General features: G+C 35.8%; 1 protein-coding gene across 1 annotated transcript in view; it reads right to left on the reverse strand.

Annotated features, from left to right (window-relative positions):
- XKR4 (XK related 4) overlaps positions 1–19,134 on the reverse strand; it is a 170,092-nt gene that overhangs the window by 31,813 nt on the left and 119,145 nt on the right. The window contains exon 2 of the mRNA XM_072411195.1: positions 16,738–16,937. Coding sequence (XP_072267296.1) covers positions 16,738–16,937 — 200 coding nt within the window. The remainder of the gene's footprint in view (positions 1–16,737; positions 16,938–19,134) is intronic.

Here is a 19,134-nt window from a genome sequence, read left to right on the forward strand (position 1 = left end):
TCTATTTATCATGAATATACATATGGAAGACGATTTATTAATGGAAACACAATCACAATCTATAATATGATTCTTGCCTTTTCTTGTGTATAATCTGACATTGATCATAGATGTGTTGTCTTCTAGAATGGGGCATTATACTGTCAGCAGAAATATAATAAATATTTGCCAGCATATCTGGTAAGAACCAATTTGTTCCAGTAAAATAAGAAATTTAACATACAGGTTCATATATGGTTTAGTGACCTGTAAATGAATGTGTTGTGTCAGACTGGATGCTCAATTGGCCTTAGAACATGTAAAATTTGCTGCAAAAACATCTTATTGAAACCATATTGAAAATCGTTCTTGCTTTAAGACAGATGTGTTTGTAATTTTGTAATTTGTAAAGAATACACCATTTTATTAATCCACTTGGTATATTTTCATGTAAAACACTTAGTGAAACCCATGCAATCCCTACATCAGAAATATTTTGCTATCTACAGATCAAACATTTCATCCAATGTAGACTAGATAAAAGTTTATATATATTAAACATGACTTGGTTCCAAAAAATATGTGAAAAAATTCCACAAATGAAGGGGGTACCTGCCTTGTGTAATGCCTTGGTACAACACAGCACATTAACACTCCCATATATAACTTGGTGGGAAAAAGATCTCACTATATCAATAAAACAAAAAGATATTGCACACAATTGCACACTGCAGCATTATTATGTCAGCAGTAAAAGCTAATTATAAATTACTACTAAGATGGTACTTAGTACCTACACAATTGGTCTGTTTTAGAGGTTGGAAAACAGCAGAAACTATCTATCATATTTGGTGGGAATGCCCAAAAATTTAAAAATATTGGACACATTTACCAAATGGCTTATACTTTGGTGGGTCTCTCCTTCCTCAAAACTCCAGCTGAGGCACTTCTTAATCTAAAACTATTTGTACTGACACTCTGCACAAATGGTACTAGCAAAACATTGGTGGTCATCTATTCCAACAATAACACAAGTAAAACATAAAATTACCTGGTTTTTAACAAATGAAAAAATGAGAGCAATTCTCACTGATTCCATGACCAAATTTCAATGAATATGGTCCCTGTGAATAGACTACATGCCTATCGATTGGGAGCGCTCTTGTTTGGCTATCTGGCCTCATTAGGTTCGGTGTGAAACTAAACGCATTATATAATCGGCTCACATGCAACCTAAACCCTACCCTCCCTACACTTTCTTTTTTGTACTCTTTTCCTTAATGTAAATCTTTTTATTTATTGATAATTTAGAGTGGCAATATCAGATGATATTTATGGAATTTATACTTTCTAAACTCTAAATCTACTGATGTTCTGTTTATTGTTATTTTACCTATCTAAATTCCCCTTTTTTATTTTCTTAACTATTCCTTTAACTACTATATTGACATTGTTACATATTACAACATGCCTTATTTTATGTTTTTTTTGTTATAATGTTATATTACAATTCTATCCATTGTATTGGTGTTGACAAAACAAATAAAAATAATTGAAAAAAAAAAATAAATAAAAAGACAGATGGTGTTGATTTTTTAAAAGAGTTTAATCTGTTCACCTGGCAAAGTGAATAATCACTCTACAGAAGAAAATTGCTTACCTGGAATGTAAAGAATACTAAGTCATGTGCAAAAAAATGTAAGGAAAACTTTACATTCTTTGGAAAGCACCTGAACAATACTGCTAAATTGATGTTTTTGCATTAAACGGTGTAGCTAATGACTTTTAGAGAAAACTGCAAAATCCCTAAACAAAGTATTGCTATCAAAATTGCTGAGAATAGGAATGGGGGGGGGGGGAGTTTGGGTCCATCTGTTACTAATGGATTTTCCTGTGGAAATATGTCCCAAATTAATGAAAAGGCTGTGTGTTTTATTTTAAAATACAGCAATACAATCAAATATAATACAGTAAAATGAGACATGTTTAAAGCCCAGAGATTTGCATTGAAAGGAATTTAGCTCATTAGCATCTCAATACCTCAAACAACAATGATATTTTGTCCAAAGCCAATTGCAACTAATATTATTAATACTGAACTTCTGCATGCAATTCAGATGGATTTAACAAGACAATTTTCTGACGGCTTTTGATTCACAAAAAAAAATAATACAAAAAATACAAACAACGCCACATTCAGAGGCTTTGCAGTTAACTTGAAAGTTTGCCAATATTAAGTTTCAATGCAGACAGAAAACAATGTTTTCATTTACTTTGAATGCATATTAAATAAATACTTGATTTGTGTATCACTATTATGTCAAATTTATTCAGCTCATTCCCACTGGCTGTCATTCTGATACTTTGACCTCAGTGCTGTTCCAGAGCAAATAAAGAGATACTAACATCTATTTACAGCATGCTTGTTTCAGGGATGTGACTACATACAAGGTGTTAGACTTGCCATCTAGCATTTTCAAGAAGGAGGCATGAAATTACTCTCATGACAAAGCTACTTCAAGACTAAGGGCCTGATTTTTAATTCTCTCTAAGACTGGAGAACATAGACTATCATGGGGGAACCTGGGTAATCCAGCAAACCAGCATGATTCAGCTCCAGGGCTGAAAACATTTGCCACCTAATACCAAATGACTGTAATGAAATCCATTCCAGGCTGGCTTCAATACCCAGGTTCTCTAAGAGAGTTTAACAGATCAGACCTTCAGTGTTCATGGGTGTTTTTAAATGTTGCCTTTGGCAAATAACTGACAAAATAAAATTTGCACTTGACCTGCTTTGCCTGCAGGTCAAATGAAGCTTCTAAACTGCCATGAGAACTTTTCATTTTAATTAAATGGGATTTAGGTGAGCTGTATGTGGGGTCCAAACAACACTTGTGGACACTCACCCAATGCTACAATCAGTATACTTGTGTATCAGAGAATAGTACCTTGTTCTAAAAATGGAGATTTAAACCTCAAAAAAAAAAAAAAAAACAATGGCCATTTTAGCGGCTTCAAATTTTACTTGGTCTTTGTATATTTTAGGGAAAGCAAACCAATCTTTTTTATTATTTTTCATATATATAGAAATACAAACAATAGAATAAATAATGTATTACCACTCATTACCATGTGCAGTAGTAGTACTTTTGGCTTTATTCCGGTTTTTATGATATAATATAGATCTATTCTATAATGCACTATTTTGATTATTTTCTCTTTAAAGTTAAACAACACATTTTACATTTTTATCAGCTATTGTAATTGTATGTGAAATCTTTCAAGTTGTAAATGTAGAAGTATGGGAAAGTGACAGTATTTAAATGTTTGTTTGACTCATGATATATAATTGCTGCTTTTTATTTTACAGCTTTTCCTGAACAATCAGTCAGGTCAATGCCCTTTTGAAATGACTTTACCCAAAGCTGTCATGGAAATGGAGAAAATGCCATAATGGTCAGAAGTACTGTCAAAACACACTTTCTATGATCCCATAAAACTATCATTAAGTGTTCCTACCTGCTATGTGCTCAGCCTACAATTTCTACGCTGATGTAGAAGAACATTGTTAATTAGATATGTTCTAAGTATATTGTTTTAAATTCTTCTTGCAAATGAAACTCTTGTAAGTCAATATCAGGCTGCCTTGATACTGATTAATAAAGTCAGAGAAGTCCCTACAGGTAAAACCTAAATGAATTAACGAAAGGAATGAATCAAAAAGCCACTGAGAGATATACGTTAAAGAAAAAAGACTTTTATAACTGAGAGCACGTAGAATGGCTTATTTCATTAACTGTTTTCAGTGTAACCCCAAGACTGAGGCCACAAATTAAACTTTGCCTTAATTGTATGGCACATCCATGTCTACAAATAGTAAGCCTTGCTTTGTATATAAGTATATATCATAAAATATATGAGGAACTGGAACAAGCAGGCAGTCATTTAACTCTAAAATGCAAAAAATTTCACAATCTCAGAAGGTGTTGTCAGAGACAGCTAGAAACTGATTTTTTTCAAATGGAGAACACCAAAGGTAGCCGCAGCTTTTCTCATAATAGAGATTTCCTTTAAACCAAAACTATGCTTTTTGTAACTGCTCAATATAAGGTCCTAATACTTATAACTAAAGGTATAGTGAAAATAAATCTCTTTTTTCCGTCTCAAGTGGAACACAGGCTAGTATTGAAAATTTTCATCTAGCAGCTGGTTGCCTCACGATCTAAATTAGTTTTCTGGCCTTTTTTATTTTCAGGATGGCAATATAAAGTGTAGAATCATGAGCATTGCTTGCACCTTAAACCAAAAGCCTGAAATGCATGCTGAACCCCGGTGTCAACTCACTTCATATTCAGGGTAAATTTATACTAGACTGGAGAAGTGTTGGACACTATGCCACAATTTTACTGCTGTCTGTGTCCTTGCTGACTCTCTATATATCCTCACGGTCACTGTCATCAGAACAGAAATTAATAGGAATTCTAACATTTTTCAGCTGTTATCAGAGAATGGAGGAAAAACCTTTCAATAGGGACACCTGTTCCAGTGACAAAATCTAAAAGAGATTCACCCTACCAAGGGAACACACAAGAAAATAGAAAAAATATTACATTAGAACATTAGTTCTAACTATTTCAAAACTCTATAACAAAGTTTAAAAAGTTAAATATTCACTGTTTTTTTAAAATACTAATAACAGGTCAGCAATTTATCTCAAGGCCTAGTGAAGTAAAAGCCTCACTTAATATTCTGTAATGACATGACTCAATGGGCCTGATTCATTAAAGCTCTCCAAGGCTGGAAAGGATACACTTTCATCAGTAAAGCTGGGTGATCCAGCAAACCACCAATGGATTTCTTCAATGTCATTTGCATGTTTTATTATTATTATTGTTATTATTGCAAATGTTTTGAATCCTGGACCACGATCAATTTCAGGTTTACTAGATCACCCAGCTTTATTGATGAAAGTGTATTCTCTCCAGCCTTGGGGAGCTTTAATAAATCAGACATCATCACGTCCCTTTGGGAAAGTTTCTTCCCCTTTGAGTGACGGCTCCCCGTGTATGCACTGTTCAGATTCCGTGGATTGGTCTGTGAGGTCTAAAAGGCTGGCAACCACTGCTTTAAAGAACTGTTCTGTTCTATATAGCAGTCTGAAAAGACTGTATGGTGCACTTGGACAAAGTCATTATTATGAGAGTACAAGGCAAGCCCAGGAAGTAAAAGATAAAGAAAGTTATCACAAAAAATGTAATGACAATAATGTAATTAAAGTTACTCACTTTCACATCTGTAGAAAAAAGACCTCACTACAAAGATTGTAGAGAATAGTAAAAAACATGATCTTAGAGCAGTGATTCTCAACAGAGGTTCATGGAACTCTAGGGTTCCTCCAGAGATTGTTGGGGGAGTTCCACAGAAAATGAGAAATTTGTGACTCTCAGGTCAGTTTAAGTGACACCAATGATCTTTTGGCTTTTTGGCTTATCTGTAAGGGTGACATTCTTCCCAATGGCCTGCAATGTAAGAGGCATTCTTCCAATTGACCTCCAGGTAAATGTACTGTGAGCTGTAGATATCATAATTATACCAGATGTTCCTAAAAGACCTGAAAGTTATTTTAAAGACTCCCCATGTTAAAAAGAAACTGTTAGTGGAAGGTTGAGCCTTTAAAAAGCTTTGAGGCTACTTACATACAGATAAATGTACGCACTGAGCTTCAGAGGCAGTAAATCATTTCCAGTACAGAGGTCCAGTGTGGTCTGTGTCTGCCACGGTTATTGGTCTCATCACTTCTAAACTTCTTAACTCAATATGAAAAATTCACATCATGTTGTCATCAGACTATCTCCTGTAGCCCTAATTCAACATTGAAATGCTTTTTTTTAAAGAAACCATTAACACATGGGAATCCACGGTAAAATTCAATACCACCCCATGATCTTCATCTTAGATGTGTCAGAAGAGGTGTGATGGTATCTAGCAAGTTTTCAAAATTATGCCAATCTAAAAAGCCAATTAGTTGTGTCAAAAATGCTTTGCTGTTTTTTAAAAGATCATCTTATAATCATCAGCCTTAAATGTGTAGATGTAAAAAGTAGTTATTGGGGCATTGTTTCACTTTTTGTCCTTCAAACATCTTTTTTAAGAAACAATACTGTTCTTGAATTGAAATGTAATGTTAATGTAAGTTCTTTCCATTCAATTAACATAAAGATTTTACCAAAGGCTATGTGTTCTAAGCTAAATATAAATAAAAGAAAGACAAATTGCTGAAAGAAATAATTCTGAAGAAGCTACATCGGTGATGTGACTCATTCCACACATGCTAACCTCAGGTACATTGAGTAGGCAGCAATGGTGCTACTGAAGATTCACACTTTCCTTTCCCACTGGATACAGTAGAAATTCTTGGGAAAAGCTTCAACATTTACATACTGCATCCTAACATGCTCCTATATTTTTGTTTTTCAATTTTAACAGTGTGCCGGACATACTTGCCATCAAACATTGAATTGACAAACCAGTGTTATGACTAATTTTAGAAACAAACACACTAGTTTGGCTATTAAATATACATTTTCCTTTTTTTATTCACACGCAGCTATACTAGATACAAACTAGTTACACATTTGTTTGGTAACTGACATGCTTCTCCTTCACTGGTATAAAAGCTATTAAAAACAGATTAATATTTCATATTCACATTTTCATGGTAATTTAGACACAGAATGGGGTGGGGAGGGATACTTTGGTATGGAAATTATGTGCAAAGCATTACCTTTTGTTTATAAATTGGATACGGTGGTGTAGAACAGAATAAGTAATAATCTTGGAACCCTGAACTCTATCATTTTATAGACTATTCCAAGATCAGACACAGAAGTTTTTCCTTGCATTCTATAAATAGGTTATTCTTCCTATGTATGGATGAATATCAATGGAACATCATTTTTATATACAGAATGCTGTGGAGAATATTATTGTATACACTGTACATGATGTAATCCTAATTATACAATAAATTGGGCTAAGAGTGAACGCCTACTCTCACACAGTAAATGTACTGTAATTAGAGTTAATTATTTTCAAATTGGCAAAAGTCCTTTTGTAGGCACACCTGTGTGGGGAAAATCACATTAATCTGTATGCATTTGTATAAATTTAGGATTTGGCTGAGATAATGTTCAACACAAATAGATGGCTGAGATTTGTCTTGACAGGTAATGGAATACATGTTCCACATAGAGCATTACAAAAGTATCAAAGCCATAGCAAATCTGAGTTGTTTATTGGCAAATTATTCACTATATGTAATAAAATTTGACCACAGGGTGGCATTTAGGATAGTGGGCACAGCCATGCATATCATTTCCTTTTGCTCCTGCAGCCAACTTCTCACCCAGGACCGTTTAGTTTATAGTACAGATACTATTATTATGGAACCATGTCAATCATTCCATATAGGAACTTTTAAAGTATCTTACCATAACATGTCTGGTTATACCATTGTGTCAGTTCTTAAAGCATTAAACCGAAAACAAAAAAATTACACTTAGATTTAATCCCGCAGGTCCCTCAATGGCTCTGGTCCTTCCCATGTTCCGGTCCCGTGCCATCCTGGAATTCTTCTGTCGTCCCATTGCTGGGGAAGCGACGGACGCTGATATCTTCATTCGACCCATCCTTCTTCGGACTTTCTGGCACGTCACCTGATCCCGCACTGCGCAGGTGTGAGATCTGGTGACGTAGCCCGTTGTAAAGGGGAAAAAAAGAGAGCCGATCTCACTGCGCTTGAGTGAGATCAGCATCTCTTTCCCTTAATAGAAAAAAATGCCTGTTCTACGCATGTCCGAGATCAGGATGCATGACATAGGTATCCCAGGAGGCTCTGCACTCCTATTCAATCTTGATAGCCTAGGCAGAAAGGGGAGGTGCTGCACTTTCTTTTTTGTTTTGTAAAAAAGGGTGTTGCACTTTTTATTAATTTTATTAACATTTTCCCTTCACATATAAGGGCTGTCTATCCTTTTATGTAAAGTGAAAATGTTGAGTTTAGGTACGCTTTAAGCTCTCCTAATATAAAGACAATAGTTTTTATACAATGCACTAATGATGGTCAACTATCCTGAAACATCTATCAGCATTTTCAAATAGGCCATATCTGATCTAAAAACTTGTGGTTTTATATCTATATTAAGCTATAGAGGACTAAAATGATGGTTGGCACTAAAATGAGAATGTGATGAAACTGAGACCTGCAAATACCTTTTTTTTTCCTGGATGGAAAGAAATTGGATGAAATGGAGTAAAATTACTTGCTATTAGTATTTAAAGGTTTTTTATGAACAACCATGAACTTCCTCCACCATCCCCTATCACTTCCCTGCAATTTCCACCATCCCTTTCCCCTGTTGTATTCATCTTAGGGAGATCAGTTTAAATTATACAAATGTGATTGTAGAGTGTGCAAAGTAAAACATTTATATTATTTTTTTAAATGAAAAATCTAAAATATGTTGAAGCCTATACAGAAAAGTAGGACATTATTTTTGTATAGAGTAAATTATACTGAGCACATCCTCTCTCTGTCACATAAGCAAAAATACTCAGTGCATCTGGGTATGGGGAACCATTGTGACCCCTAATATGACAGCCCTTGTATTTTTTAGTAAATCACCCCAAATTAACCTGTATTATTATTTCTATTACCGGTAGGTTACCAGGTAGGTGATGCAGGAAAAAAGTCTGCAGATAATAAAGAGTGGCTAAAAAGACTATTTTATGGTAAGAGGAAGGATTATGTTGACTTTTTGTAGTGTATCTGCTACTGGAAGCTATACAAAAAATGTGCTGAAGTTCCCTCACCTTTCTTAAAGGTAACAAGTCAGAAACAGACATTTAAAACTCAAGTATTAAATACTTTTTTGAGGAACTCCTTACTTATTAGGGATAACTGTGAGTTGTAACTTAGCTGTATTCTTTCCCTGTCAAACCAGGGTAGTTAGACCTGAACTCAGCCATTGACCTGTGTCGTGGCAGAGCTCAGGGCTAATAGCTGACATTGTAGCTGAGCTGCTGGAGGAGGATGAACCTAATTATTATCACAGCCCTTAGTTTTATTTCAAGAAATCTTGATATGGCCTTTGTAGTATGACAGTTTTTAAATTTCTATTATAAGGAACTCGTTCAGCAAACAGGGCAGCATTTAGCCAAAAATCCAATTCCTGCATAGCTGTTATTTTTTTAAACAATTAGTGCAGATTTAGACTACTCTAGAAGTCCACGGGTCACTTGCTTTCTTTAGGGCCCCCATAGACATTGTGAGCCTGATTTATTAAAGCCCTCTAAGACTGGTATGGTCATGATAAAACCTGGGTGGTTGGGAAAACCTAGAATGGGTTTCCTAAAAATCATTTGCAATTAGATGGCAAATTATTTCAATTCTGAATGAGATCTGGACCTTGCAGAGCTTTATTAAATCGGGCCCTGTATGTCCAGTTCTGCCTTCCTGTTTGCTGGAATGTATATAAATATATACATTTATAAATTCATATTCTAATTCAGCGGCCCCCCAACCGGTGGTCCACAAGAAAATTTTTGGTGGTCCACGGCTCTGGCTGGTGGGCCCTTAATCGGGGACAAGAGCACCAGCCAGAGCCGCGGACCATGTCCCCCGTCAGATCGCAGGCTTGGGAAAGTGGGCGGGGAAGTGGGCTCAGACCTGCGATGGGAAAGTGGGCGGGTTCTGGGCATCATGACGTCACTATGGTGAAAGTTTCTTCCCCTTCGAGTGACAGACGGCTCCCCGTGTATGCGCGGTCCGGAGCCAGTAAATTTAGTGGTCCGTGGGTCCGAAAAGGTTGGTGACTACTGTTCTATTCAACTCCTTATTACTCCTAATTAACTCCTTCCTCCCTTTGCCTAAAGTTTAAAAAATAGTTTACAAAACAATATTGCCAAAAGAAAAGCCAAACATATCCCCAAAACAACAATGTATGCTATGCTTTGTTATCTTAAGTAATGACAAAGTTATTGACAAAAAAAAAAAAAATGGCCATGGGGGAAATGACAAAACAAATTTGCTCTGGCACCCTAGGGCCACACAAGCTGAAGTGTTTACACATAAGTGTTAAAATGTCTGACTACAACTCACGTGAGAATGTAAACTGACAAATAAGGGATAGACCACATTCTCCTGAAGATGTAGTTCTGTGGGTCCCGTTTACAAATAGCCTCTATCCCACGTGATTTTAGTTTTCTACAAAGCATTTTATTTTGCTTATTAGACAAAGAACAATGCTATTTAACATGTCTGCTGCTAAAAAAATAAGAATACTTAAACAAGCCTGTAGAAAGTTTCTTTCAAAGCAATAAAATAGTTGAGAGCACATACATCCAGTGCTCATTAAGAGTAATGGAGTGAGATCAATAATTCTATTGCTTGCAGTAGGACAATAAATGCAGCCCCTTCCTGTAGACAATATTTAATGCTGCAGAGGAGAATGCAGACAGCGTTCTCTACACTAGCAATTTGCAGGGGCATTGTCCTAGTTTATATTTTGTACCGTTGCAATATTTGCTTTGTGTTCTCAGAAGAGAAAGTAAAAGAAATGTAATGAAAGAATAATAATCCTGTAAAGCAAAACATATAATGAATAATAACAAATGTTCCCAAAGGTTCAGTTACAAATACACACAAAGCGTTGCATTGATGTTTTTGCACAGACAGTATATATAGATTAGATACCATTTAAGCCAAGAAGCCAGTTGTAGAATACAAAATATATCACCAACACATTCAGTGCCCAAGTATTTTTGATGAATGTTATCAATTGTGATTTGTATTATATGCACATGTTTGCTAAAATGTAAATCCAGCCAAGACTTTTTTTTTTATTTCTGAATAGTTTTGAGAAGGTTTATAAACTCTGTGCTGCTTTGAATACTGTGTCAGTTTCTATCCTATTGGAATATTTGCCTTACTTAGTGCAAGTGCAGACCCGAGATTTTCTTAAACGTTTTTGCATGATCTTACAGTAAAATTCTGTTCATTATCCTTCATTTGATCATGTTAGGCATGAGCATGCATGATAATGGGGTAAGGGGTAAGCAGTGCATTGCTACAATCCATGGGTGTACATGAGTCCAACAAAATGATACTGTTGTTTCAGACTAAGGTTACCAAAAAGGTCTGCTTTGATGAAGAATTACAAACTGCAATTCTGTGACAACCAATAGATTTAAACTTGAACCAGAATGCAGCAATATCTGAATTTATATTTCCTTTTATAAATAAACCACAAAGTTGAAGTTTCTGAGAATTTCCCTACCATATTTATAGGGTGCACCTTTAAATGTTAGCTAAATTAAGACACTACTTCATATCTGGGCAATTAGGCATCCTGCAGGCACGACTAGTGAAAGTGGACAGTTTGAGCTGTGGCATCACCTGCGGGCACACTGAGTTGTCAGCATTTGTCTTTATTATTCTGCAGGATTCCAGGAATCAGAGAGATGATTGACACCTTTGCTTCCCTACAGCAGCTGATGACTTTTCTGAATTTGTCTGCTCAATGAGCTAGCAGTTTTGTGTGCTGGTTAATAATATTCAAAATTAACATTTTGGCCAGGTTTTGACAAAGGTCAACTCAAAAGCAAGCATCACTATAGGTTATTTATTACTTTCCATCATACCTGGATAAATCTATGGATACCTTTTGTGTACTTGCATGAGCTACAACATTTTATGTAATCTTTACTTAAAGCTTGAAGTTATTTTTACTTATCTTAGGTGTTTTAGTATTACTTTATCTAAAAAAGATTCAGCTCCATCCATCGATACCTCCTAAAATCCCTTTAAATATATGGAGTTGTTTCCAACCCCATTAAAAGAAAAATACCTCCTGCTGCCAATCAAACCCAGCGGAATATATAGAATTAGGTGGCTGGCATAAAAAAGGTCTGATAGGATAAAACATGTGGTCGTCATCACACAACCAAATCATCACACTAGACTTTTTATTACTGATTTTTACTGATTTCTATTAATGGCAAAATTTATAATGGTTTACTATAAAATTTACCATTAGGTTTGGGTAAAGGCTAATATGGCCAACTATTTCACCATCCCACAATAAAGCTGAACATATTTGGTGGACACATTCACTCTTCACTGTAACCAGAGAATTAAATATAGCGACTGTAACCAAACAGATGTTATAGCACCTTGCATGTGGTGGGGTCCCCATCCTCATGTCAACCTTGTGTTCCTTAGCCACAATGTATAAGAAATCAGTATTTACACCTCTATCCTCTCCATTCACCAAGGTGCCAACTGATACTGGCAACTACCAAGTGATAAAAAATGTATGTTGGTTTCACTCTCCGATTGAATGCTGCAGCTGTCAGCAAGAAGGCAGAACATTTCCTCACTGGAGCAGAGAAAGGCTTTGAGGAAGAATGCTGATAAGAATGATCTGCTTCGAATGTATAGGCACTACAGCTAACAGTGGATTTATGCTACAGTGGAGAAAATACTGTGCTGGAGGTTTAATAAAGCTCCTCAAGGTAGAAGATATGCTTTAATCAGTGAAGCTGGGTGATCCAGCAAACCTGGAATAGATGTGGTCCAGGATTTTAAAACAAGTGCTAGCAACTAGCAAATGACTTTGAAGAAATCTATTCCAGGTTTACTGGATCACCCAGCTTCAACCATTAAAGTGTATTCTTGACTTATCTACAGCATGTTGCTCCTATGCCCCTTGTATTTGTTACTACTTTTATCTTTTGGTGTATTTGATCTACTTTGTTATTGAATCAACCGTTAAAACCAATAAAGATCATTGTTAAAGAAAATATACTACAATTAGGAATGTACTGCTTGGGTAAATAAAGTTCTGGAGAAGAAAGGGGAGGCATAAGACTTGCAGGGATATGTTGTTGAAAGTTATTGATGCAACAACACCACGTTCTTTTATCAATATAAGGTATTCTCAGAGCTGCCTTGGGAGTCAGTGACAAAGCTAAATGTTGGGGATGGGGAGACATCTAAATTTAATGCGGAGAGATTGTAACTGACTGTAAAAATAATTATTTATTTAATGACTATTTCCACCAACAACATATATGTTTGTGTGGATATTGGCAAAGCTAAAAAAACACTTGTAGGAATTCAATGTTGAGAAATCATAATAAGAATTTTCAGTTTACCAACTGCCATACCCATTACTAAGTCATAAAGTCATCTGAAAGATTTTCTATAATGTATAACAAGCAAAAAAAAAGTGATGTGCAATAGTGGCAACTGGATTTTGGCTCTGTGAGAGAAAATTACGTCTAAGATATAAGAACCCAATGGTGATTCAAAAATAAAATATTCTTTGGCAGAATGGACTTTCAATCTATTAGTTGTGTCAGTCCAGTCCATGCTTTTTTCTTACTCACAATCTTACTTGCATTACTTTGGTATTATGATGGCAATTACCATACCACTGAAGATGCTGCATTTTAACCAGGAACACCAGTTCACCAGGGCTTTATTTACCATTGATAATACACCATCAGCATTTCCAACTACTACATTTTTAAATGTTTCATTTCATTCCAAAGGAATGCAGTGTAGCCTTATTGTAATTCTATTGCTACTGTAGTTTGCTCTGATGAATGAAGTAGGATAAAAATAAAACTAGTTCCAGCTGGCCAAACAATTGCATCATCCGCTGTATATGTTTATAATGGCGCTACCATTTTGTTTGCTAAACTAACAAGTTGTATATTTAACTCTTTGTGTTGGCATTCCCAGAAAGATAAAGAAAATGCATATTTTCAAGGAAAATTATCATTGTTGATAGGGCATTCAATGGAGCTTTCACAAAACACTCTGATTAAAATTAAACTCCCAAGATGGTCTTCACTGAGAATCTTCAATTAAGAAACGTATAATGAACAAATGCTGATCAGTATTTGGAATGATAATATTCTTTTGGCAGGAAACAATTGGAATCATTTCATGTTTATTAGATTTTCAACAGCAGCAAATGAATGATCATCCACTTTATTCTGTGACAGTAATTTGTCAACAGAATACTGCAGCCATGAATGTTGGGTAGTTATGTGTAAACCACCTTTAGAAAATTACCTTCATTCTAATTCTTACCAAGATTATACTAAATACATATATAAAGACTAATGACTATTTAAAGAGGCTTTGCAACTAAATCTAACACACAAGTGAATTGAGAAAACCCACTTCTATAATAGCCTAGAGCCTGGCAGCAACTTTGGATATTGCTTTAACTGTCACAAGCATGGAAATGATTACAACTTCCCTTTATTTTATTAATCCTTTTCCTTATTATAAATTATCCATACAGAAAGGATGCCATCTCTTGGATCCTGAAGGAGGTGGGGCAGAAAAATTATGATACTTTCAACCAAAGATGAACATGCAGCCACCATAGCTAGATTGGTCTTTTGACCACCTGGGATGTATACAGAATACCCTTGGGTTTTAGGGGTCCACCGCTGCTTTAGAAGATATCTGATGGCACTTAGAGACCCCTGCAATTAGTGCTGGGGCAAGGACATCTGGAACCCAAAGTACAGATGCCAAATGGTGAAACCATTCCCCTCTTGCTGGTCTTTGGGTTGCCACATTTAGTTCAACAAATGGGGAGTGCTGCATTGTGGGTAAACCTGAGCATAATGAATACAAATAAAAAGAGCTATGTTTTAAATACCTCAATAAATAATACCTTAGTACTGTGAATAGAGATCTGAGGGATTCCCTCAGTAAAGGAGACTTTTAAGGCCAATGAGTGCAAATTTTACAATTATAAATCAAAAACCATAACTTTTTTTTACTATCATTAAAAACATTACCATAAAAAAATGTTTAAAAGTGTGCGACAAACACTACAAGAAATTCCTGTCCAGGTTACCCAATCAGAGGGGTACACCCGGATGATTGGACGCGTTTCACAGATTGTATCCGCTTCTTCAGGAAAGGAGACAGGGATATCTGAGATTAGTAGCACATGAAACCCTACCCATGAGGCAAGAGCAGGCAAGGACAGCAGCAACTTTTGAAATAAGTTTCAGTTGGCAATGTTTTCAAATATCATAATATAATGCATATTCATTTCTTGACATTTTTCATTTCATGACAACAAATGTTCAAAGCAGTTCTTTTCCTACTTCCACTCTAAAAGTAATTTTACCTTAAAATTCAAGTGCAATTGATCTCATGGAACTAAGATAGTTACATAGCTAGTCAGGTTGAAAATAAACATATCTATCAACAAGTCCATCAAGTTCAACCAGTAGGGAAATAAACATATCCCAGATATAAAACCCTATGGACATAGTTGATCCAGAGGAAGGCAAAAAACCCTGGTACAATTTGCTCCAACACGGGAAAAAATTCCTTACTGATCCTGTGAGGCCATTGGATGTTCCCTGGATGAACAGTCTCTGTTATCTTTACCTTAAAGCTTTAAGATTTTTCTTAAAGCAATCTATAGTAGTTGCTGAAACTACTTCCTGAGGGAGCCGATTCCACATTTTCACAGACCTTACAGTGAAGAATCCCTTCCTTTAAAGCAATCTATAGTAGTTGCTGAAACTACTTCCTGAGGGAGCCGATTCCACATTTTCACAGACCTTACAGTGAAGAATCCCTTCCTTATCTGAAAATAAACTTACCTCTAAACGCAAAGAGTGCTCTCTTGTTCTTTGTAATGATCTCAAAGTGAATAATGGGGAAGAGAGTTCTCTATATGGATCGTTTATTTATTTATACAGGGTGATCATATCCCCCCTTATACATCTCTTCCCAATGGAGATTCAGTTCAGCTAATGTCTCCTCATAGCTGAGCTCCTCCTTTACTTTTATTAGTTTAGTTGCCCTTCTCTGCACTCTCTGTAATTCCAATGTCCTTTCCGTGAATTGGTGCCCAAAACTGGACTGCATATTCCAGATATGGTCTGACCAATGCTTTGTTATGTCTTGATCTCTACAGTCTATTCCTCTTTTAATACAAGAAAGTACTTTGCTAGATATTGAAGCTTGGCACTGCATGCTAATATTAATTCTATGATCCACCAGAACCCCCAGACCCATTTCTCACTACACAAAATATATTCCCCCTAGACAGTATGAAGCATGCATGTTAACTGAAGGATCATAACTCATCAAAAGTGCAAATTCATTCTGTGATTTGGTTCATACTTAAAGACTAGTGCAAAAAGAAAAAAATCTGTATTTTCGAAAAATGTTGCTACAAAAAACAAACATACATACAAATGTGAAAAAATGTGCAAAAAAATAAAAAATCCAAAACAAAACAAGGGATAAAATGGAAAAACTTTCACATTTTTTTTACAATTGCAAGTTTGCTGGCACTGGTATTACGTACAGAATAAAGGGCTCTAATGATTTGCACAAAAGCACTAACAAAAATCAATCCTAACCGTATTGTAAGGCTGTATTCATGAATAAATTCCACATTTGCTGTATGAAAGCTTCATTCATTCTGGAGATGCTATCCCAGAGGGGGTGTATTAGATTCAGAATCAGTTCAGGTACACTTTAAACCAGAAACAACCTGGGAGGACATATTATAAAATTAATCACACTTAGAAGATTCAGGAGCTTTGAGATTTGATATTACTGGAAGATTAGATGCTATATAAATCTAATCTAATACTACGCAGTGACATTTCAAACAGAAAAGAAAAATATCTTCTTACCTTGAACAGCGTGTAAGCTTCGAGTCTGTATGACAATGCAGAGCTGCAGGACAAGCTGTGGAGCGCTCTCCAGAAATGTGGCGAGCAAATGCAGCATACTCACATCTGCATACTGGTATACCATCTTCCAGTAGAACCTCCATCTGTCATTCTCCCCACTTCTCCTGCTGCGGATTCCTAAGTATATTGTATGGAAATACCTGAAATAAAAAAAAACAACTACTGTCAACTTACATGGTAATTACACTGTCTACAGCTTTATTTAAATTATGGTCTAGGATACTTTTTTGCTAAAGTACACCCCAAGCACACTTTGCACACTTGATCTTTTATACTTTACAGAGGTGGCAGCAGGACATATAAAAATATACTGTAAATATAAATAAATAATTAGGCATATTGATCTGCTAGGCTTATGAGTTGTATATACAAATGCACACCAGCGGTGCTTAGTGATACCTGGGTAAGACATGGCCTATATGGGTGCCAGTGGGTTATCTACCAATCACTATGTTTATTACAAAAGCAAAAAATATTCAAGTAAAAACAGCAAAAACACAAGGAAGTCTCATAACAGATTGTGTTACAGTAAGCACTGTAATAATGACACAGATGCACACGAAAAATCTACAGTATCTTAAATTGAATTACCAATATGGATGATTTTATGGATTCTGAAAAGCACTGTGAAATGTGAACGCCCTATATAAATTCCAGAAATAAATATTTTACGTAAAGTTATAATATTTTTACGTAAGTAAAGCATCCTGAATTTTGCTGCAGTTAGGTGCTATTGTGCTAGAAGTATCCTATGAGCCTAGAGAAGTGATGGAAATGACCCCTAAAAAATGACATTGGTTTTAACCAGTCCTATTCTGTCCAAAGTTAAAAATAAAAAGTTTTGGGTTTTTATATCCTGTACTTTAAAAGTTATGTTACTTCTTACATCATTTACAACTAAGGCTAGGTTTAGACCAGCGAACAGGAATCCGTTTATAGCTCAACCATCTGCACTCCTGCTCTGGTTCCTAAAAGACCTTGCACATATGACAGCCAGCACACCGAAGCACTCACCGATGCCTTCATTCTCTATAGGGCAGCTCCAGGTGACATGTTAAATCTCACTTAAAACGGCTGTTCAGTAGATTAGGGAAGCGGTCCACATTGCAACCTCTGAACATTCTGAACATAGGCAAGTAGTGTGGTATTGTCACAGAACATGGGGCATGCATTAATATATTATAATTAAAAAAATAGGCCTGATTTATTAAAGTTCTCCAAGATTGGAGCAGATACATTTTCATCAGTGCAGCAGGGTGATCCAGCAAACCTGGAATGAATCTGGTCGAGGATTCAAAACATTGGCTGGCAAATGACATTGAAGATATCTATTGCAGGTTTGCTGGATCACCCAGCCTCACTGATGAAAGTGTATCCTCTCCAGCCTTGGAGAACTTTAATAAATCAGGGCCACTATCTCCAGTACCTGTAACACTCCTGACACTCCTTTTATATTTCTATCATAATTTATATGTGTCTGGATATGAACATGCTTCCTATCCACTCTTCCAATTTACCACATCAGTGAATGAAAATGCTCTATCAATATGTGTAAGAGAGATTTTGACAGATTGAGTACTCCACTTCTGAAAACTGTTTACTGGCTTTTTGATTTCCTCTGATTTGGAAATTGCAAGGAGGGACTCCCTTTTTCTTCCCTATATCGGACAGAGGAAAGGAACATCGGAAAAATTAACTTTCCTTTTTAGAAAGGATGATGAAACACATAGTTAACCTTAGTTTCTTCAGAAAAAATCTCTGTGTGCCAACATGATTAGTATAATCTGATGCTCAGTTTATATCTGGGGTCAGGAATAAAACATATGCTATATCTGTTGTAATGGGGACTGCAATCTGGGATCTCCCTCTGTTATTAGGAGATTATCCTGAATATAAATTAGACATCTGGAGTATGAAGTCCTGTGGGTCTTACTGAATTCTTATCTCGCTGGCAACGCTGCTTCAAACTCATTTCCAACTGAGAATAGAATAGTTTATCAGCTCATTTTGAAATATGTTTGATGATCATAGTGCAATAGATTTTAGCAACCACCAGTATTTTTTTTTTACATTGTACTAACCCATCCTCCATATTGGAATTGATTTACTAAACCAGTTTAGGTTGTTCAGGTAAAGTGAATTATCACCTTTCAATGGACAGCTCACTTTGGTGAATACAGTGAAAATTCCTTTTTGCAGGAATACACAATGACGTGTAAAGAAATGTTAAAAAAAAACAATAAAAAAACAACAACAAAAAATGGTTTCTGCTACAACTGGGTGGTTGAAGTTTTCCGATTCACTAGACTATGTGAATATTAACTTAGCTAAGTGGAC

The sequence above is a fragment of the Pyxicephalus adspersus genome, chromosome 5 (genome assembly GCF_032062135.1).
Source record: "Pyxicephalus adspersus chromosome 5, UCB_Pads_2.0, whole genome shotgun sequence".
NCBI classification, from domain to species: domain Eukaryota; kingdom Metazoa; phylum Chordata; class Amphibia; order Anura; family Pyxicephalidae; genus Pyxicephalus; species Pyxicephalus adspersus.